A 22,016-nucleotide genomic window follows, 5' to 3' on the forward strand; every position below is an offset into this window, starting at 1 on the left:
ACTGTGAAACTGACTGCAGAATACCGAGAATTTGAGAAATACTCCTTTACTACATGTAAATCAGTGCTTCTAAAATACTTGGAAAAATAAAACCAAATCATCCTCTTTTCCATTTGGCTTGTTCTTCTGTACATTTTACGCAAATAGTTTAATACAGCTTATGTATGAACGTTCATTCAGTAGTGAATCTATGAATTACGTCGCTGACATAGCAAAATCCCTTTCTTTTGTAGACACATCATCAACTGGCATTTTCTTTAAATATCATTAACTATGCTCAATTTCATATGAAGAAGTTTCATATAGCCACAAAAGTATACTTACTGGGAAAATTCCATTTATGCGACTAGGTTTTCCTTTGGGATATGGATTTCCTGGGATTGTTCCACAAGAAGATATCATAGCATGAGGAGCTTTGCAGCCCGCCTTGAAAGCCTGTGAAATAACAAAGAAGAGGGTGGTTAAAAAAAAAAAAAATCAAATAAACTCACAAATTAAGTATTCTGGATGTTGGGAAGCCCTGCTAAATAACATGAATTAAGGAATAGCATCACATTCAATCTGTTCATACATCAATCAGCACTTCCACTGGTGAACATGACCAAAATTAATAAGTAAAATCACTTCATTTAATGGAATTATTTAAATGGTAATAATGTTTTTAATTGTCACAGATAATAAACTCCTATACAAAGATATCTTCACAATGGATTTTGTAAATTGTGTGCAAAGAAGTCCATTTACTATTTGATATGTCTCATTTCTCCAACGACCAAGAAATAACACTGTCCAACTCAATAAACACCAAGCTCACATTACAGGTAAGGAAAAGAGAGCACAGCCATGAAAGAGACACGGTCTCCACTCTGAAGAAGTTTACATAACTTAGTGGATAAAACACAAACAATAACATGGGACATTGGGTGTCCAAAGAGCTATACTGATGAAAAAGTAAGAGTTCTCTGGGTACTAGTGTTCAACATAATGTTACGTAATTATGAGATATACTGAAGGATGAGATCTTGGTCTAGCTTATTTATTATTGTGTCCCCAGCTTCTGAAATGGTGCCTAACACATACTGAATTAGTGCTCTATAAATATTTATTAAAGGAATGAAAAACACTGTAATAGGTGACATATATTCTAATGGACCTACACTGTATAAGAATATCAAGTTAAATATATATATATGCTGTATTTTACAGGTATATATGATATTATTAGCTATATAATCCAGCCCCGTACTAAACATTCCAACCCTAAAAATCATCTCAATTTTTAGCTATTATAAATAGTACCAGGGTGAGTGCCCTTATACATGAATGTGTATGTTTCTATTTATTTCCTTAGTATAAATTCCTAGAAATAGAATTTTTGGGTCAAAAGGTATGAAATTTTAAAGGCTCTTCAAGTTTGCCTTTCAGAAAAGTTGTACTAATTTACAATGATTAAAGGACCTAGTCCACAGAAGACTCAGGCCCAGATTATTTCTGAGATGGGAAAGTCACATGATCAGAATGCTTCATAAGGAAGAAACTACAGTAGTAAATGCCTAATGCCTTAAAGAATTTAGTCAAAAAACTCAATGAAGTTATTAAAGTAAAGAAACATGGGCTCAGATCTTGCTTTTGCTACCGTAACTTATGACTAAGGCAAGCTCTCCACTCTCCTGAGCTTGGTGGAGGGCGTGAGGGTTAAATACGATTGAGCTGCAGCTCCTAGGGCAGCAGTCCATGCCTTCCTCAAGCAGGTTTCTAATCACTAATTCAGTTTCCAACCATCACAATCCTAAGAAATAGCTACCTTAGATGACGAACCAAGTTTTCTAGGCTTGGACAAGTACTACTTCCCCCACTCTTACAGATTTTAAATTAAAAACCTGCAATCTTGCTTTATTACTCATCTTTTATGAATTTGATGAAAATAAGCCCAATGACAAAGCAAATTTAAACAGTCAAGTTTCTAAATACATAAAATGAAAGACAAAAGCTTGGAGGCATGGCAGAGCTACCAAGGGACCGAGAATAAACACCCCATGAGGCTCACGCTGAGGGCTGGCTTCTCACTCTCAAGCCGTCTCTTCATTCACCAGTGTCCCCCCTCCAAAGACTGCTGGGGTGTCATTCTTAACCCATCACATAACAGCAGTCAGGTTATTCAACAAAGTTAACATAGGAATAAGACTGTACTGTTTTCTTCATCAGCATTCAGAAAAATCAACATACCACTTATATAGCAATCTTGAGGAAATTACCTGTTCAAGCACTCTCTTGCACCGTTTCTTCTCAGACATATTTATCCTGAACAGATCTTCAATGGGACGAGAATTCTGTGCATCAACAATGTTTCTACCAAGCAAATACAATTTAGCTTTTCATTTAAGAAGCTGGACACACGTATTTAATACATAGATATATCTGAGTAAGCTTTTCCCTATGACATAATGAGCAAAGTATGATTATTTAGTTTTAATTGGTGAATGTAAATAACATGTTTATATGAAGATGGTAAATATAATAACTGAACTGACATTTATCTGGCTACCTGAAAGTAACAAAGTAATACTTCAAATAAAAATCACTATTTTGAGATTCTTGCAAATATACCCTCTCAATGAGTGTCAGGAGAGCTACTGACAATAAAACAAACCCATGTGCTAAATGCCTAAAACTCATGGTTGATCTAAAAATGAAGTTTAACCTTACGCTTCATTTTAATTTTGTGCTTTTTGTGGTCATTTACAAATATATAAGGGACTTAAAAATACATATGCTGTAAATAAACAGCAACTTCTACACTCTTACATTATAGGAGAGTAGGTTCCTTTTCTCTTACATTCATCACAATCTTTTCTCAAATGTCGTGCTGGGTGCTTTCACACATCTTACAGTATTTAAAGTTCACATCCCTACTAAGTAGATGAGATCCTTATTTTCACAATTGAGGAAAATAAGATCCAGAAAGAGTAAGTATATATTAAAAGTCAAAAAAATACATGTTGTCAGAATGTGGAAGAACCCATCTAACTGGCTTTATCACCAAGCCTTTCAAGTTATTCAGAGTGGGAATGCAAAGCAAGTCACCGAAATGCAGACAAACTGAAATAATTAAACTCGATAAGCCCCACTATTTTATAAGTTATAACCATGTGTAATAAGCACACTAGATACTTAGATATAAGAATTCAGCTCTATGCTTGCATAGATTTTATAAGAGTTCCATTTACTAATATAATTCTGACACATTAACATACACTAATGAGTTAAAAAGCATTTAAAATGTCTTCCAAATTTTTCTCCAATGAAGTAAAAAGAAAGAAATACTTACGAAGCTAACAGCTCAAGAGCAACTAGTTTGTCTTTACTGAAGGTGAAACAATTGAGTATATTGACCACTTCTGCTGGGTGAACAGCCACCATTTTCTATTAATATAAAAAATAATGAGAAATTTTTTCAACATGAGAAATTTTCATGCAAGAAATTGCCTTTTGGGGGGGAGTGTAATTAAATGTTCTTAATATAAATATTTGAGATGAAAACTGCTTAATCAAAAGTAAGTCCTAACAACTGTGTGCATTAAAATTAGGCTTTTCAATGTAACTAATTGAAAAGCCAAGTTCTCCTATGTGCTCCTTCTTATCCACATTTCTCAGTATGTTCATCTACGGAAAAAAAAACTTACATGTTCTGCTTTCCTCAGACAGGCTATATAAAAAGGGATATTTACAAATATGGGAGATACATTGCTCGAGAAGTTAGAAAAAAATTATATTCCTCAGTTAGAGTGCTAGGTACGCCACAATCAGAACTTCCTAGTGAAGTCCATGGCACTGAATAGTGTTATTAAAGAAAGGTACTCCAATCACATCATTAGAGGAAAGATGGGTTAAACAGGTTTCTTACTGAACTTTCTTAAGAGCCTTGTTAACGTGCCCTGTGACAATCCAGGACTGTGTGGACTGTTGCATCATTTATTTGCCTAGGATACCTGTATCTTTGAAAAGCAGGTCAATTTATAAATGTATGTTAACACTGCAGGAAATTCAAAAGCAAAGTCAGGATAAGGAGATCAGTTAGAATCAACTGATCAACAGAAGTGTTTTCAAACACTTTAACTCCTGTACCACCAGAAGAACTGGTAAAACCATATACCCCACTGCGTGTTTTTAAATTGACATCTAGAAATTTTACCAGAAGTTTTACGTATCTGCAAAAGATAGATTTCCTTATATGTAAGTTTATTACATATTTCTGAAAACCTTGGAACTACTGATCTAGTTCATTTACTTTATGAATATGTCCATAACAGAACCTAACTGTCAGTCAGTCTTCAGTAGGAAAACAGTCAAATCAGACTTACTTTGTCTATAAGTGCACTACGGTGTGCCTGTGCAGCCTTCTCACCTCTGATTTTTAATTCTAAGGTAGGTGGATAGGCCAGCCAGCCTAAGAGCTTTGTCATGAGTTTCTTGTTCTGATAAAATAAGGCAAGGTTTGTTATCAGTTTGTTTTCTGTTTGTTGTCCTGATAAAATAAGGCAAGGTCCCCATCAGTATTTCTTACGGAAGCTCTGTTTTGCTCTCCCTCTCAGGATAGTGCATTGTCTCTTTGGTCCTTAGAGAAAGATTTTCACCCCCAGCTGATGGGTGAGACAACCCTTTTTTTTTTTTTTTTTTTTTTTTGGAAAAGCAGAAAAAAAGCAATTGTTAAAGAGAAGAAGCACTAACAGACCCAGCACTTTCTTAGGCAAATAAGTTTAGGAAGCTAAGGATTGTAGATTTCCTTAAAGCTATCAATGCCTGATATTCCCAGGAAAATCTTCCTATACAGCCAGATCCTGTTTGACTTTGGTGCCTCTGTTAATCTAGGCTCTAGAGCTGTGCTATCCATATAGAAAGTCGCCACTAGACACGTGTGCCTGTTTAAACTGAAATTAAATAATACCTTAAAAATATCCTTCCTCAGACAGATGACACGTTTTAAGTGCACAAAAGCCACATGTAGCCAGTGGTTACCATAGTGGATAGAGCCGATATAAAACATTTCCATCATCGCTGAAAGTTAATTTGGACAGTGTCGGTCTAAAAAATTTAAGTATAAACCCGTCTGAATATTCTTCTAAGACTAAATACAAGAGGGTGAAGATATACAAAAATAAAAGTAAATAAAATAAAAATACTTAAGAATTCAAATCCTATGTTTTGCTTGCCTATAAATATTTTCTACTCCAATCTGCCAATTAGGACCCTGTACAATTTAATAGTACAGTACATCCGGTTTAAATTTACAAGTTTTAATTTTTTAACAAAGTTATTTTGAATAATCAAAGTATAATGAAATTTAGTGTCAGGACCTAATGCAAACAAACTACAACTTGAGATGAATTAGATAAAACTAGGGGAGAATTCAAAATACTTAAATTCTACATTCTAAGGAAAAATAAATTACTTACATGCTGCAATGCTTTCATTGCCTTCAACTGAGGCTCAGCCCAGGAGAAATATCTCAGTAAATCAACCACCTGAAAGCAAAGAACTAATTTAGTTCTAACGACAATGTGTTTGCAAACATTTCTCCAAGATGTATTTCAGTACTTTGAATTACTATTCAAAGTGTGCTGCCTGGGCCCCGGTGATGAGGCATAAGCATGACACCAGAGTTCAGACTGGGCTGATGGAGTAGCCAAGTGCAGCTACTGAAATTTAAATCAACTGAAATCAAATCAAATAAAAAACTCAGTTCCTTACTGGCACAAGTCACATTTTAAGGGCTCAACGGCCATATGAAGCTGGTAGCTACCATGATGGTTACTGCAGAGAGAGAGAGCATTTCCACCATCACAGAAAGTCTTGGACAGCATTGGTCTAGAATAAAGGAAAGTATAAGGTACAGGAAGAAGAAAGTACCTGAAGAAAAGGAAAGCTGGAAAAGTACTGGATGGAGATAAAAACGTCACGTAGGAATATATAGTATGAATGGAAAGTTTTAAAACATTTAGTGGAGAATAACAGTTTTAATCAATCACAAAAGGGTGTTCAGTGGCGTGGTTTAGTGTAGGTCCACTAACTTCTACTCTTTAACTCACATGTGGAGGGCATACTACTCTTACTCAGACCACAGATCTATTCCCTAAAAATGTAAGAATCACCCTGAATCACGCCAGCAGCGTCTACATGGTAAGTCATTTTGAGAGCACAGCCAGCCAGGCTCTCTCCCACCACCACCAGCGAAGTTCAAGTGAATGAGGGAGATACTGTGCAACAGCCAAGAAGAGGTGAGCAGACACCACGACCACAACACTGAAGTCTCTGCGTGGTCACCACCACCTGGGTTCACTGCCTCCAAGGACACACCAAAAGGGGAAAAAAAGACTCAAGACGAGAGGGTAATAAAATCTGGGTTAATGAATTATTTTACTGTGAGTTCCTAAAAACGTGTTAAGGCTTCAATTATTCCACAAAGCGAGGTTAATCTTAGGAACTGGTGTGGTCTGTGAAGAAGAATAAAAATACTTTTCACTCCTTAATGAGAGATACATAAATAGCAAACAAGTATTGTGGGTACTTTCTATACAATTTTCTAAGAGTGTATGCCCTTACTTTTATGAGGATAATGTTTTTACTATATACAGTAAATGCTACCTGGGACTTTACCAACCATAAAACTTCATAAATTATCATGTATGATTATTATATTATAATACAATAATCAATATAATAAGCTTAGAAGGTCACACTTAGAAAGTAGCTTGATAAAATTTTTAATGACTTTAGCAAAGTCATTAAATTTTTAGCAAAGTCATTAAATTTCCACAATAGGAAGTTATCTACAAAATTTCACATATATACACAGAAACACAAGAGAAGGGAAAAAAAGCTATCAGCTATGTGAAATTATAAATCTTTCTCTGAAACATTTAAATTTTTAAAAAAGCATAAGGCGATTTTGAAAAGTAATGGGATAGCTGAAAAACCCTCATTAAATAGGCAGCAACATGTGCAAGTCACAAAGCAGCTTTGAGGAATTTAGTAGGCAGAACTACAGGCTTAAAGTTATTCAAGTTTTTAAAGTCTTGAGAAACAGATGAAAAGTTGGAACATTTACTAACTCAATCTATAGATTCATCCACTGTCTACCCTATTCATGTTCCCAATCCTTTCTGTTCTTCAGATGTACATTTCCATTTCTGGTCTATTTCTCTATCAAGTATTTTCCAAGTATCTCTTGGAAATCCAGCTTTCTCTGCATATGTGTGTGTGTATATACATGCAAACCTGTTTTTCAAAATCAGCAAACTCCCCCTAAAGTTGGGTGAAAGCCCCCACTAAACTACCACACTGAAAATATTAGTCTTCTGGCAGTTACAGAAACTACTTATTAGACACTATTTTTTTTCTTATTTGCTAAAATTTTTACTTAGTGGCTTCATATAAGAACATATATCACCATTTGTTCAAGTTTTATAAAATGTAGTGAATTTTGCAATTACTGACTCATAAATACTGTACAATTTTGGGTATGTTTACCATTAGAAGTTTACAACATATGATACTGTGCCCAGAATATAAACACTTTGAACTGCTTTCTTCAGACACTGCATTTTAAAATCATGTTAGCATATGATATCGTGGTGAAAGTGGGTATGTTTATAAAATACCCCAACTATAAATCATGTAAAGTTTTCTGCTAAAACTGAAAGCTTCTGAAGTTCCTGAATAAACACAGCAACAAAGTAAAAGCAATTCTGAACTTGACCAGCAGGTAAATAAAGACATTAATCAGAACATCAGTGTAAAAAAAAAAAGAAAAAAAATGCTGTTGCTTAAACAAATAAAGGAATACCTGTTCACTGGAGAAATATCCATGCACATATTCAATTGCTTTTAATTTGTACTCTGTCAAAACAGCCTAAAAAACATAGAAAAACAGAATGAATGTATGTAATCATATGCATATATCAAAAGTGCCTAAGCAACTCAAACAGCCCTAGCACAAGGAGGCCGATAAAGTCACTATGGTGATGTGACATTCTACCTTCCCAAGTTCCATGCTGTAAGGGATACACTGAGACAGCAGGAAAAGCCCCTGGGCCTCCCTACTCACTCCTACAAAGGAAGGGAACAGAATTGTAAGAGATGTGATTCGACATTAATAGAAATTAAGTATTCCTGGAAAACTAATTGCAGTTTTAAAGCATCCAAAATTCAACAAGCCCTCATTTTTAAGGTTAAACGTACTACCCATTACTCATTCATCAGATAATTATTTATTGCACACCTATATGTGCTAAGTGATAGAGAAACATGGATAAGACATGGTCTCGTCCAGGCTCTCAGTATTTCTACAGGGATATGAACCCAGGAGCGAATCTGTGCGCCTGACACTAGCTGGCAGCGCGGCCTCTGAAAGGTATTTTAATTGCCCTGAGAGCCTCCTCACCAATCACTACCCACCTGTTACTGTGAGGATTAAAATAGTCAAGAGTAGATGTGACACATAATAGGGAAGTTCAGAGAGAAGTCGATGGCCTTGACCCAGCACTACCTTGAGCAGAACGAAATCATGTATGATCTCCTTGCAACTATATGCTAAGCTTACAGATGGAAACACCAGACTATCAAAATTTGGTAACAACTACTCATTAAAAATCCACTAATCCCCTCTGTATGGTGACAGGTGGTAACCAGACATATTGTAGTGGTCATTTTCTAGTATACAGAAACATGGACAGTGTTGTAGGTCAGTTACACTCCAGAAAAAGAAAAATCAACTAATCCCTTTGCATTCACTACAAAACAATCATATTTGTACTTTTCACACGCATCATTCTGCTAGGAGAAAATACTATGACCAGTCAACAGAGAAACACATCCAGGGAGCTCAGTAGCTGAATTTTCACTGAAAAAGGGGAGGGAATGGCATTCTGAATAATGTACTCTTGGGAGTTTGAGTATTATTGCCATTATTGGACACAATCAAAAGCAAGTTTCTGGCCCAAATCCTGGATTGTGTTGATGCCAAGTCATGTCTTAATTCTTTGATCAGCACCTGAGAGGTCCGGCTGTATCCCCAGGCACAACGCCATGGCACTCAGGAGTCAGACTACCCAGCTTTCAACAGTGGTCTCCTCCCTCACCAGGTGGGTAACTTTGAGCTGGCTGGTTAACCTCAGATACTAGATTTGCCCTCTGTAAAATGAGGGTTGTTAGGAGGATCTAATCAAATAACGCACGGAGAAAGTGCTTAGAACAGACACACTCAGTTAAGTGCTCAATAATACATGACTATTATTATTATTACCCCCTTCTTAAAAAGCAAATTAAATATTGGTTTTTCCCCTCCTATTTCTTTTTCTAGTGTCTTCTTACATGGCTTTGTTTTAAACGACAGTAGTGACAGCCAGTATTACCTACAGACGTAACGGTGACACTCAGGAAGATATTACCTGGTTTAAACTGACTTACATTTACAAAGTCTAAGAGCAATTTTTAAAAAGCCAACAGTGATTCACACACTTAAATATGCTTATATATTTACCCCATTTTAATAGCCTAATACTGTGTTGATGTATCTAATTATTTGGCATAGACAGCAAAAGATATATTTTGATTTCAGACCAGAAATAAGGACTTAAGTTGCTATGAATTTGATTTTAATCTCTGGAAAATTTCCTATTCCCCTCATTAGTAATTATTATGTCATCTTCCCAGAGTTTAGAAGGGAGAGAATATGCAAACCGAAACCCTATAGCTTCCAAAAGTAGAAATCGACTGGTCTACCCGAACAAATTATTTTCTCATACATAGTAGTTTAACATCAGCTCATGAACAAATTGTGGCAAATTCTAAGTATATAATTAGCAAGCTAATGTTTTATTGCAAATTTTCGTTGGACAAATTGGGTTTGCAAAAGCAGAAATTTCATTCAAAAAAAGAACACTCAATATCCTTACAAATGTAAATTTAACCTAACACGCAAATTTGACGAAGAAAAAAGAGCTTTAAAAAGCATGAAGGAAAACATTTTGCTTTACAGAGAATGAAGAAAAACAGCAAGTCCACAAGCAATTTTATTAATAACTTTGTAAGCTGAAATAAATAATAATCACCAGAGCACAAGGTAACAAGTCTTTTCGCGTCAATCAAGGGTCTTAAAGATATGAAAATGGCGAGATAATTGCCCGGAAATTCTAAGCAAAGGACCCTGTATTAGCATAAGAATGGTTAGTCAGTCCTTCTAGGTTTAACTTTGTAAAGTCTTACTTTTTGCGCTTGAAATACTGTTAGGCTCAAGGATACATGCCAAATTTTTTGCTGTCTGGTTCATTCTGGGAGGTAGGCTATGCACAATAGGCTCAAAATGAAGCAAAAACTTGAAAGCAGGAGAAAAAAGTTTTGAAATGCGAGTGTTTGAAGCCCATTCCTAAGAATGACTTTAAACTTAATGCCACACTTCTTAGGACACTAATTTTGTCCGGCACAGGCAACAAATATAGTCCGCTTATACCCAGATTTTAAAAACCTGTAATAATAACTACCGTTAAAGAAACTCCCTACGCTATTATCTCTAGTTTTCACTCACTTACGTTACTGAAAGATGAGGAAATCAGTTCAGAAATATTAAAATCACTTATCCGAAACTACAGAGCTATTAAAGATTTGTAGAGCAGGTTTAGGAACCAGGGGCTCTGAATATAATATCCGCAACACCGCACTGATTCTCAAGAAGTTTAGCGTTAACATAATTTCTATTTGTATCGTGAAATATATCAAGATATAAACTCCTACTCTATACGTTAAAATTCCAACCAGTTTTGCAATCCTTAAACCCGTATTTTACAGAATCTGCACGCAGTCCCTCACAGAGAATAAATCACGAGAATTCGTAGCTCACAGATTTAAGGAATTAAGTGCAATTACCTTTCTAATTTCATCCAGCACCGTTTCAAAGGACTTTTTGTCCATCTTGACTGCTATCTCGACGAGAAGAGTAACAGTTTCAATTACAAAACGTTCATCCCTGGTCCGCTCCGATAGTAAAAACGTTTACAGCTGAGAAGAAAAAAAAGACTCAAGGAGCAGGAGAAAGGATGCGAAGAGGTAGAGTACTTCAAACTCTGCAAAAATTTCTAAAAATGGAGACTTATAAAAACTTTTTATTAAAAACAAACCCCGTCAGGCTTCCCCAGCTTCTTTACACAAAGCTTCAGGACCCCCTCGGGGAAGAGAAACCCGAGGTTCGGTAGCCGGAGGCAGAGCGTCGGTCCCCGCAGCTCAAAGGCAGGCGCCGCCGGGGGAAGGTCCGGAAGCCGCCTTCCCGAGTGGACCGGCCCGGAGAGCAGAGGCACCCGCGCCCCGAATCCCGCGGGCGGCGAGGAGGGAAACACCGGTTTCTCGGCCCGCACTTGCACCTCGGCCGCCGCCGGCCGCCCCTCACCGCCGCGAATCTGGCCTCATGGCCCGCCTCGCGCTCACTCCCAGCAGCTCCGCCGGACTCCTGGGTCCCGTAGCCCGGGCAGCAGCGGCCTGGCAGCTCTTTGTTACCAGCTGCCACCGCTTCCGGGAGCGGGCGGGCGGCCGGCTAGCACCGGGAGCCGGGCGAAGGGGGCACGGTCTCAGGTAGGGGGACTCCCGAAGACCGCAGCGCCAACGGCGCCAAGAGCCCTTCCTGGTTACCCCCAGAGCTTCCCCCGGCTCGCGGGGGCCTTCAACGGAGCCCGTCGCGCCAGAGTAAACTCAACTCTGCGCCGCCAGCTGAAGCCACTCTTCGCGGAGAGCCTGTGGAGGGGTCCTGATGTGGGAATGTAGGTGTCCATAGCGGATGCCTGGATGTCTCGGAATTGGATGAAGTTGAAGTCTTTCCCAGAGCCTGAAAGTTATTAATCAAACCTTAATTCTAAGGTTTGATTGTGCTAATTTTTGGTTGTTAGGTCTGAATTTAAAAGAATAAACGTCGAGTGGTTAAGGCATATCTACGGGCGCCCCGATTTTGGCGGACTGGCGAGGTCCACAGCGTGGACCGTCCGAAGGGTGGTCACGGGGTAAACCCGGGGCACGCGACATGGGGATGGGGATGGGGAGGGGGAAGGGTAGGGGGAGGCGGGCGGCGGGAACGCGCTGGGAATCCGGAACCCCAGTTCTGATTTTCTTTCGCCCTGGTCTTTGCTGCCTTCTGGTTCTCTCCTAGGCGCATTGGAGCTAGGAGCTCAGTGCAGCGACGAACCGCGTGGACCTGAGGCTGTCCGGGCGGCCCCCAGCCACCTGCCGATCTTTCTCCCTTGCCTGGATTCCTGTCTAGTCATGGCGAGATTCTGGGTGTGCGTAGCCGGCGCTGGCTTCTTTCTTGCGTTTCTGGTTTTCCATTCGCGTTTTTGTGCCTCTCGGGTGAGTTGGATAGTGAGGAAATGGCTGTCGGGTGTGTGGATAGCAGGGTGGGGAGACGGTCTTGGGATGGAGGTGGAGCTGGTTCTCTCACTAGTTCATCTCAAAACCTGCACCGGGGGCCGAACCGCCGACGCGTTGCCTGTTTCTTAGCGTTAAAACGTTTGTAATACGGTACATCGCCATTTTCCTTATTTTCCTCTTCTTTCCCAGCTCCCGCTACATCTTCACTTAGCTTTTAAAATTTCCTGGAGAGCTGAGGAAGCCCTTTACCGGCTGGATGTGGATTGGCCCAAGTATTCAGAATACTTTACTGGAGCAGCATTTTGTGTTGCAGTTGACTCCCTCAACGGATTGGTTTACGTAGCCCAAGTAAGTAAAATTGGGATTTTTTTTTCAAGTTATGAATACAAAGAAAACAGTTTTTCTGTCTCACCGAACTCAGTAACTGTATACGTTTATATTACGCCAATTGTGGAATTCGTTTTTTGAGTTAAAGTTAATACTTTGGTTTTGAACGCGGTAGAGATTAATAGTGTAAGGTTTTGTAGATGGTTTTTTAAACGTTACTAAATTCCTCGGTTAACCTACAATTTTTGTTTCTCTCTGCCAAAATAAAGATTGCTTCCTTAAAAGTGATCCTATCTAAGCAGTTATTTTTGTATACCTTCAGAGAGGGGATAACATCCCAAAGGTATTAGTGTTCACAGAGGATGGATATTTCCTACGAGCCTGGAATTATACAGTTGACACACCTCATGGTATATTTGCAGCCAGTACACCACATGAACAATCCGTCTGGATCACGGATGTAGGAAGTGGTATGTGTAGTAATACCTATTAAATTATCTTGCTAGAAATCACAGCTTTGCCCATGTTCTTGCTTGTCCATTTTAAAATCAGAGTGGCCGAATCTAATTGTAATTCCTTTAATGATTCGTGAAATCGCTTGTTTCTAAATCTTTATATTGTACTTCTGTAGAATCAAGACATTTAACAAGGAAGCTATGATTATTATGATCTTTCCTTCAAGTTGTCACAGGGCTTTTGCCTTTTAAAATATCAGTTGCTCTTCCTAGATTAGATAATTCTAAACTTCTTCTGTGAAGCAAAATAAAATGGCGATCTCTAAAAGCTAATGAATGGAGTCCTTGCCTTTAGTTTTCCTTTACCATTTCTCTTTCAAAAGAAATTATGCTGATAACAGAAGTTATAATAGGCTAAATGCCTAATAGTTTTAAACAGATCTCATGTGACGATACAATGAAAAATCTTTGACTTCAATTCTTGCTGTTGAACCACATGCTTTAAAAAGTGAAAAAAAAATTATTCCAGGTGAAACAAAAGAGAGAGAGTGAGATTATGCTGAGAAACCAGAACTGCTTTCTTGCCCAAAGTACGAGATCTGCAAAAACTGCTGGTGTTAATGTTTCTGAAATCCCACTGACTTCAGCATGTCTGAAACCTTCCTTCTGTCGAATATTTTTAGTAGAATGTGCTGCAAAACAAAGTAAACACAGTTGAACTTAAAACTGTGAGATAAGTTTTCAGAGATAACTGTTTGCTTGTGCTTGTGGCTTAAGACAAGATGGTATAAGAGATAACCTGGTATTATCTTAGGATCTCAGGAAGGAAAGAGATCTTAAAATATTTCTAGTCTTACTTGTCCCAGTTATTCTGAAGGTCCTTCTGTTTCCCCACTTCTGGCTAATTCAGATACCGTTTTGGAATTAAAGAGGTCTCAGTTTTTTTAAGAAGTGCCCTTACCACATCTGTTCTCAGAACCCAAAAGATTTCTGAGCCTCAGCCCCGTGACCCATTTATTTAAAGCTGTATTTTGGATGGTAAGGTTCTGGTTAACCCCCCAAAATCTAAGTTGTCTCTGAGTTCACTGTTAGACTCTATGAAATTTGATTTTTTTCGCTTTTTTTTTTTCTCTTCAGGATTCACTGTTAAAAGAGGCCATTACTTTTTAATTCGTTCCATTCATGTGATCCTTTTTTATAAAATACTTCACTGGTTCCCAGAAATAAAAAGAACACACATGGTCTCTTCATTCTTTCCATTATAGCTTGTTTTTCCGCACACAGATCTGGAGACAGTTTTTCTATTCCTTCCTATATTTCGAAGAATAAATTCTCTTCAGTAAAAACATGGCTGCATATCATAGCCATTAAAAAAAAAATTATTTACTGGTATTCTAGTTCTTTTCCAATTCCTTAGAGACTTTGTAGTTTGCTTTCTTTAATGTTTTGTTCTCTTATTATTGCTACAGACTTTAGCTCAAGTCTCCAAAACAAGTATAATAATAAATACAATTGTCAAGATAGGATTGTAATGCAAGCTGATTCACTTTATTTCCAGAGAGCCCATTGTTTCCAATTTATCATTTGAATGCCTACCAGTTAGTTGGTCTTGGTATGCCTTCCAGTTGGTTTCTGTTAACTGCTTTATAGTTTTTCCCTATTTGTTAATATTCCACTTTATACTTTTGCTTGTAAGATAATTATAACTCAAAGAAGTTTCAGTGTGAGAAGATAAGATACTGGTGATTTGGAAAGATCTATTCCTTTCTTAGGAAAGAAAAGCTAATGGGTTGAATTTTGTATTTGTTTCCACTAGGAGAAATGTAACTTTAAAAAGTCGGTATTGTTATAAACCAATGTTACTGCAATAAAAAAAAAAAAAACTTAACACAAGAATAGATATAAATGACTTTTATAAACAAATAAACAGAAGTTTGTATTTTAAAGAACTTTTTCAGTCAACCACTGAAATTGGAGATCTGCCCGTGAATGACTGGAATAACAGTTTTCAAATATAAGTTGTTAGTTTTCCAGATCCTTCTTAATTTTCTTATACAAGTAATGCTTATTCAAGGTCATAAGATTAGAAAAAGAAAATGGTGTACCAGTACTTTTACATCATGAGCCTTCTGTTTAAGGAGTCAATTTTTTTTTTTTTTTCAGTTTTCTTTATTTGGATTTAGAATCTTATTTTGGAGTACCTGAGGTTTTTATTCATGAACCGATTTGGCTATAACTAATGAAGCTCTATTGCTTGTCAAATATAACATTTAATTATCTGAGCCTTTTAACTTTTTATTGCTATTTAATTCTGTTACATTTCTGCTCTCAGCCTACTTGAAAAATGTGAATGTTTGTACAATGGTTATATTTTTGAAATGTGCATGTCTATCTTTGTAGGACTCTACGGTCATACTATTAAAAAATACAATTCCTTTGGTGATCTTGTTCAAGTTTTGGGTACCCCAGGCAAAAAAGGCACTGGTTTAAATCCCCTGCAGTTTGATAACCCTGCAGAATTATATGTAGAAGACACAGGGGATATTTACATTGTGGATGGAGATGGAGGACTGAATAACAGGTTGATCAAATTGTCCCAAGGTACGCGGCTTAGTTTTGTATGGTATTATTGCAATACTTTAAAACTGAAGGAACTTTTTGGCCAATCCAATATAAGAATGTTACTTAATAAGTTGGATTTAATTTGTCTGATACTCAGTATAACTTCAGTCTTTGCCTCTACCTTCACATTTCCTTCTTCTCTGTGTGTCTCTTTGTCTCAGATCTCCTCTCCTTTCTCTTATAAGGGCACTAGCCATTGGATTCAGGGTCTTCTCTAAATCCAGAATCACCTCATCTCAAGATCCCTAATTTATTGGAAATAGGGCCTTTGCAGATACAATTAAGGTCACATTCACAGCTCTGGAGATTGAGACTTGGACATATCTTTTTCTGGTGGGGTTGGGGAGAGGGACACCTTCAACTCAGTACAGGGGAATTAAATAAGACGGCCTATAGAAACATAATTTTTAAGCTCAGAGGAATGGTAATACCAAATAACAGGTTGGTTATAAGGGGAACCAGTTTCAGGACGAGGTTGACATGAACCCTGAACAATGGTTTGGAGTTATGAAAAATTCAGGTGGAAACAGTCATTAAAGAAGCAGATTAATTGCTTGAAACAGGGAAAGAATTTTTTTAAGCATACAGATTACTCAAATGGGTGTATAAACAGAAACCTAGGAAAACATAATCAGCTGGGGGTATAACTGAATAGTTTGTAACTTGTGACATAAAATATAGCATGTAAATGCATAAGGTATTCTATATGTTGTTCTGACCATATATGTGTACCATTTATAGATTTCATGATCCTTTGGCTACATGGAGAAAATGGGACAGGACCTGCTAAGTTCAGCATTCCTCACAGTGTTACAGTTGATTCTGATGGTCGGGTAAATATACAGCGTCGCTGTAGACTATCTGAATATATGGGGGTGGTGCAGAGCATGGATATATGGGCACACGGGAGTGTCTAGACATTTGGATACGTGTGTATGTTAGTGGATGTGTGTATCTGGGTATGTCTGAGCAATTCCTCTGGGTATATCCACATACCCTCTTATAGATGTTTGGATCATATAATGAAGTTCCCCAAATATTTAGAAATGAGCAAAATAGATCACCTCTGTCACTTAAAGGATAGAAGAAGCAAATAATGGAACAGGATATAAGTGAAGTTGCCTGAAAAAAAAGAGTTGTGTTGAGAACGTGTTGATCAAAAGGGAGATGGAAGAGGTTAATCTTGGAAGCTTGAAAAAGGGAGTGACCAGGCACACTCTAGTTCTCCAAGTGACCTAGCTCCACTCTGTCTGAGGAACAGAAAGCTTTAACCAACAAATTTCAATTTCTTTTTTTCCCACCTCTATCTGTCCACTACCACCTCTTTTGCTTTTCCACACCTTTAAGCATACATGTCTCTTTTGGGGAGTCACCTTCCTGTAACCAAACCCACCTAAAATGTTTTATATTAGTTTCTCCACCTGTTTTCCTGTAGCAGCCCTTACTTTCCCATTATAGTAATTATCACACTGTAAGATGATGGTTAAATTGTCTCCCCTAATAAGAGTGTAGGCAGTATGAGGGCTGGAACTGCATCCCTTCTGCTTTCTATGTTAGTGCCTAGCCCGTAGTAGTTGTCTTACATATTTGTTAAATGACTGAATGCCTTGGTGCGCAGTGGATGCATCAGACTATCTTGGCTTCACGCCATTAGAAATTTAATTCATTTCCACTTCTGATTCTGTGCTCAGCAAGCAACCTTCTGATTACGACTTGGCTTCCTATGTTAACAGAGTGAGAATGTTTTGATCATAAAATCTTCAAGTATTTCCCGTTGTAGATAGGAAGATAACTGAACATATGAACTTGTCTGTAAATTGGGAGCTAGAAAGTTGGAATTCTGGTTTTGCACATTACCCTCCTGAACCTGATGAGCCACTCCCCTCATGGGGTAAGAACAAGGTCAAGTTCCTGAGTCGGCAAGACCTAGACCCAGGTCAGTTCACCATGGTGAGGAATGTCCTTGGAGATCATTTGATGGCGATACCAAGTGATGAGAAACGGGCGTGTTCATTTCTGGATGCTTGTGTTTTTATAACAACAGCAGCAATGCTATTGTGGCATTTAACATGATTAACTCATTTAATCATCACCTCAACCCTGTGTGAAAAGTTTATTAGTTCCAGAGTTAGATTTGTTGTTTCTTAAACCAGGTTTCTCATAATAAAAATCTGTTGAGTAGGAAAGATAATGCTAACAACCTATAGTGTCGTTCAATCCAAGGGTCTAAACTGTATTTCCTCCTTGGCCACTTATCTAAGACAGTAATCCCAAAATCCTTAAGGAAACTCCTCTTTAGTAAAGAATCATAGATCAGGAAAAGATCTAAGAAATTACCTTACTTAGGGATCAACAGCCTTTCTAAAGTGATACACTGAGTCTTTATTTGTTTCTGACTAGAGATGAATTCAGTGGCTACCAAAACTCACACGCATTGACAAAGATTTAGTCAGGGTTACCCTGAAGAAATAGTCCTGAATCCACAAATCCCAGAACTCCAGGGACCCTCAAAAGGGGAAAGTAGAGGTCAGCATGTTTGACCCACCCTGTACACATGGCACAGGTTGCATACATCAAATACAGTACACAAAATGTCATTTAGGTCCAATCTGCCTTCCTGTTTATAACAACAGTTTCCTTAAGAACTCATGACAGCCTATAGCAACCTAAATTAAACCTACTGTTAGCCCATTATCATGCTTTATATGTCACTAAAATCTCCCAAGCTTCCTCTTTAGTTTGGCACTTCGGTTTGGCACTTTGGACATACCCTGGTAAATAGCAGGTAGAGGTTTAATGATGCGATACGAGTGAACAGCTGGCTTCCCACTGGCCTGGGCTCCTAAAGAGCAGGGCTGCTTTTCTATGTCTTTGTCTTGTTAGCTGGCCCAGGAACCAGCAAGTCAACAGGGCTCAGTGACAGCGGTTAGAGGAGGGAATGAATGAATGCTGTCACTTCTCGGTGTCTCCTGATCCTCTGCGTTATAGTGGAGTACTCCAGCTTTTTAGTTAGCCAGATGTTTAGTATAGTAGAGCATTCTAGGCTTCGGGTTAAGACAGATGGCCATACGTGGCTCTCTGGCTTCTTGTAAGCTCTGCTTAAAACAAAGTATTTAACCTTTCTGCATTTGAGTTTCTTATCTGAAAATGGGGTTTTTAATATTCTCTTCTTTGAGGTCCTCTAAGTCCTCAATGGGAGTGTTTATGAAACTAATGAAAATAAACATTCATTCTCTCCCCCTCTTCTTTTTCTTTTTTTGGGTTCCCAGGTGTGGGTGGCGGACCGAGGCAATAAAAGAATTCAGGTGTTTGATAAAGACACGGGGGAGTGGTTAGGAGCTTGGAATAATTGTTTCGCAGAAGAGGGACCTTCTGCAGTCAGGTAATCGTTTCTTTTTGTTTTAAAATGCTTGTTTGATTTGGTTTATGTTAAGTTTCTCTGAAGAGCTAGCTGAAAGTTTAAAACATTTACTGTTAATTTTAATCAGGGAAAAAGGAGAAGGAAAGAAGTTTTCAGAGAACATGTAATCATATTTCAAATCCCAGGCAGCGTGAGTGCGGTTAAACTCCCAGCATGCTGTGGGATCCAAGTATCAGAGATAATAAAGGCTGGACCTTCCTACATCCTCTGCCCTCGAGATGCAGTTTATTTTTAAACAGAGAATGAAAATAAAAATCTTGAGTCTGTAGTTTCAGACCTAGCCTGACACCGATTCTCCATTAGTTTCATCTTTGTGTAATATTCCAATATTGTTAATTTCAAAAAAAAAAAAAAAAACGTAAACGAATCTTTGGTTAAGTCTGTCATCATAAATCTCTTGTGCCCTGCGAAGCAGAATCAGATCAATTTTCAAGCCCCCTTGAAAGAACCCTTCAGCAAGCAGGTCCTCACTGTCGTGTAGCACTGTAGGGGATGCACATGTTGAAAAAATAAATATTTCTGTTAACTTTGCCCCGGTTGATTATGTGACATGTCTTCCTCCTTAGATTTACTCCCGACGGGAAGCACTTGATCGTAGCCCAGCTGCATCTGAGCCGGCTCTTACTCTTGGCGGCGCCCCCGGTAGGAAGCATTGGCGACTGTTCGGTGACCAGCACGATCCAGCTGGCGGATCAGGTCTCACCTCATCTCTTAGACGTCAGTGGGAAGACTGGAGCCATCTATGTAGCAGAAATTGGAGCAAAACAAGTACAAAAATACGTCCCTGTGAATAGCTATTTCTCTTCATTCGGTTCGTAACTGTTTCTTTCCCTGAAGGTCTTTCAAGTGGAAGTTCAGATTTGCAACTTTGGGGCATTCTTGTGACTTTGTTTCACACATGAGTGCATAAGGATATTTTAATGAAAGAAACGTAACTCTAATGAAAAATGGGATGGGGAAGCGGGACTAAGGTGGTAACCCAGTAATTTGCCCTATAGACTCATTCTCCCTGGTTGGGGGGAAACACAGGAATAAAAATGGGTTTGCAGGATAATTTATTGAATTTCACATAAACAACACAAACCTTCACTTTATTCACTTAGTAAAAAAATGAACTCCTTGAGAGACGGGGTCAGATGGGGTGTTGATTAACGAGAACCCACAGGGTGCCAGGTCCTGAAGGTTCAGGAGTGAGGAGGCCGGGCTGTCTGTGTGCCTTTGAGTAGCTTTGAGTCCACAAAACACGGCAACAGCAACGCGCCAGGGAAGCAGGACTTTCTGAAGGAGGGGTGTTATGTCCGAAGCATGGAGAGACCTTGCAGGGGGTCTGCTTGAGCTCTGACTTGAAAAACTGAGGAGGAGAGGACGACGTCCAGGTACAGATGTTAAGAAAAGTGCACGCCTGTTGGGAACTTTGGTAGACTTTCTTTTACAGGCCCAACTTGGCTTTGGTCCTTTAGCTGTAGGATACGTAGTTTCATCCTTTAAGTATAGGAATAAAATGGCTAGCGTCTACGCACTTTACCCAAAGGGGTTTTTACAAATAACTGGAATGGTTTTTAAAGGTAGCGTTAAAAATAGTTCCTCTCAGTGTCGCCACCTTCCTTCTTTCCTTCCTTCCTTCCTTCCTTCCTTCCTTCCTTCCTTCCTTCCTTCCTTCCTTCCATCCATCCATCCATCTTTTTTTTACATGAACTCTGTCCATTTCTAACATTTGTCTACCTCAAGGAAGTTTTAGAATTATTTATGGGAGAATGTGTGCCAAACACTTGGAGCTATTAAGATGAAGAATTTCCCCCCTTTCTATTTCTATGTCTCTTTTTTGCCCCTTTGAATATAGGCCTCCCAATTAAGACCATTTGTTCAGTTTGTTCTAGTTCATTCTAGGTTTGGAAGGAACCTTGCCATATTACAGCCTTTCAGATCATTCTTCGCCTTTTCTCGTATCAGCCTCCCTCTTTATCTCAGTGTTTTCCTGTAAATTGAATGGCAAGTGAGAAATCTTGAGCTGACTGTCCTCGTTACCTGTTACGACTGGCGTCTGTTTTCCAGACCTCGAGGAACTTACACTTTTGTCATATCTTGATGCAGTGAGGAAGGTAAATCTACCAACAGGAAACTCCCTCCTGTGTTCCAAGGCCATTGATATGTGTTTGTGCCACTGGTCAAGCCGTGTGATCTAAGTGAGTTGCCTTAGTTTTCTCTTCAGTGAAATGGGGACATCATTGCCTTTCCTCCTTCAGGAAGGCTGTGAGCATCAGATGTGCAATAGGTACAAATGTGCCCTTTGAAATCTGTAGCTCCAAGTACATTAAAGTCATCTTATTAGCAAGGGTCCTACTAAATGTGCTCTTTACCTGATACCAGCTATCAGTTTTGCCTTAATTTTGCATTTATTGCTTTTTTTCAAAACGTATCCTCACAAACTTTATGCAGTTTAGCCAAATCGACTTGGATGAAAGGAAGTAATTTGAGGTTTTATTTGTTTTGTTTCCAAGCCAGGACAAGAAGTGCAAATGTCTCTTTGAAAGAATATAGGTTAGATTTTGTCATTTCAAAAATGTTGTATTTAACTTTGTTTTATACCAGATTTTTATAAAGCTTGCTGAAAGTACTGTTTCCATGTGTCCTGCTAAAAGTGTTTATTTTATTAGCATACTTGTAATTATGGTATCTCACTTTTTTCCTTTGGATTAATTGGTTAAATTAATTGAATGAGAAATGTGTTGTATTTTCTATTAAAAAATAAAGATAAAAGTTTTGGAAAGAATGCAATATTGTCTGAT

General features: G+C 38.4%; 2 protein-coding genes across 5 annotated transcripts in view; one reads left to right on the forward strand and one right to left on the reverse strand.

Moving 5' to 3' along the window:
• Positions 1-12,076, reverse strand: part of PROSER1 (proline and serine rich 1) — a 28,473-nt gene extending 16,397 nt beyond the window's left edge. For 2 of the 3 annotated variants that reach the window (XM_068526328.1, XM_068526326.1), the window contains exons 1-6: positions 10,921-12,076; positions 7,844-7,909; positions 5,454-5,522; positions 3,329-3,423; positions 2,256-2,349; positions 325-435 (exon numbers count right to left, since the gene is read on the reverse strand). In XM_068526328.1, the coding sequence (XP_068382429.1) occupies positions 325-435; positions 2,256-2,349; positions 3,329-3,423; positions 5,454-5,522; positions 7,844-7,909; positions 10,921-10,965 (480 nt within the window). In that variant the 5' untranslated portion in view covers positions 10,966-12,076. The remainder of the gene's footprint in view (positions 1-324; positions 436-2,255; positions 2,350-3,328; positions 3,424-5,453; positions 5,523-7,843; positions 7,910-10,920) is intronic. The other variant, XM_068526327.1, reaches the window with a different exon arrangement.
• On the forward strand, positions 11,945-20,919 carry NHLRC3 (NHL repeat containing 3). 2 transcript variants are annotated; one of them, XM_068526330.1, is made up of 8 exons: positions 11,945-12,041; positions 12,188-12,384; positions 12,595-12,753; positions 13,055-13,202; positions 15,588-15,788; positions 16,551-16,642; positions 19,079-19,191; positions 19,797-20,919. In XM_068526330.1, the coding sequence occupies exons 2-8, from the start codon at positions 12,301-12,303 to the stop codon at positions 20,047-20,049; spliced, it is 1,050 nt and encodes a 349-aa protein (XP_068382431.1). In that variant the 5' UTR covers positions 11,945-12,041; positions 12,188-12,300; the 3' UTR covers positions 20,050-20,919. The 2 variants fall into 2 exon arrangements, with proteins under 2 accessions (XP_068382431.1, XP_068382430.1); XM_068526329.1 differs by lacking the exon at positions 11,945-12,041 and having other exon boundaries at positions 12,092-12,384.
• Positions 20,920-22,016: the final 1,097 nt, after the last annotated feature.

This window comes from Eschrichtius robustus, chromosome 18, assembly GCF_028021215.1.
Source record: "Eschrichtius robustus isolate mEscRob2 chromosome 18, mEscRob2.pri, whole genome shotgun sequence".
NCBI lineage: Eukaryota > Metazoa > Chordata > Mammalia > Artiodactyla > Eschrichtiidae > Eschrichtius > Eschrichtius robustus.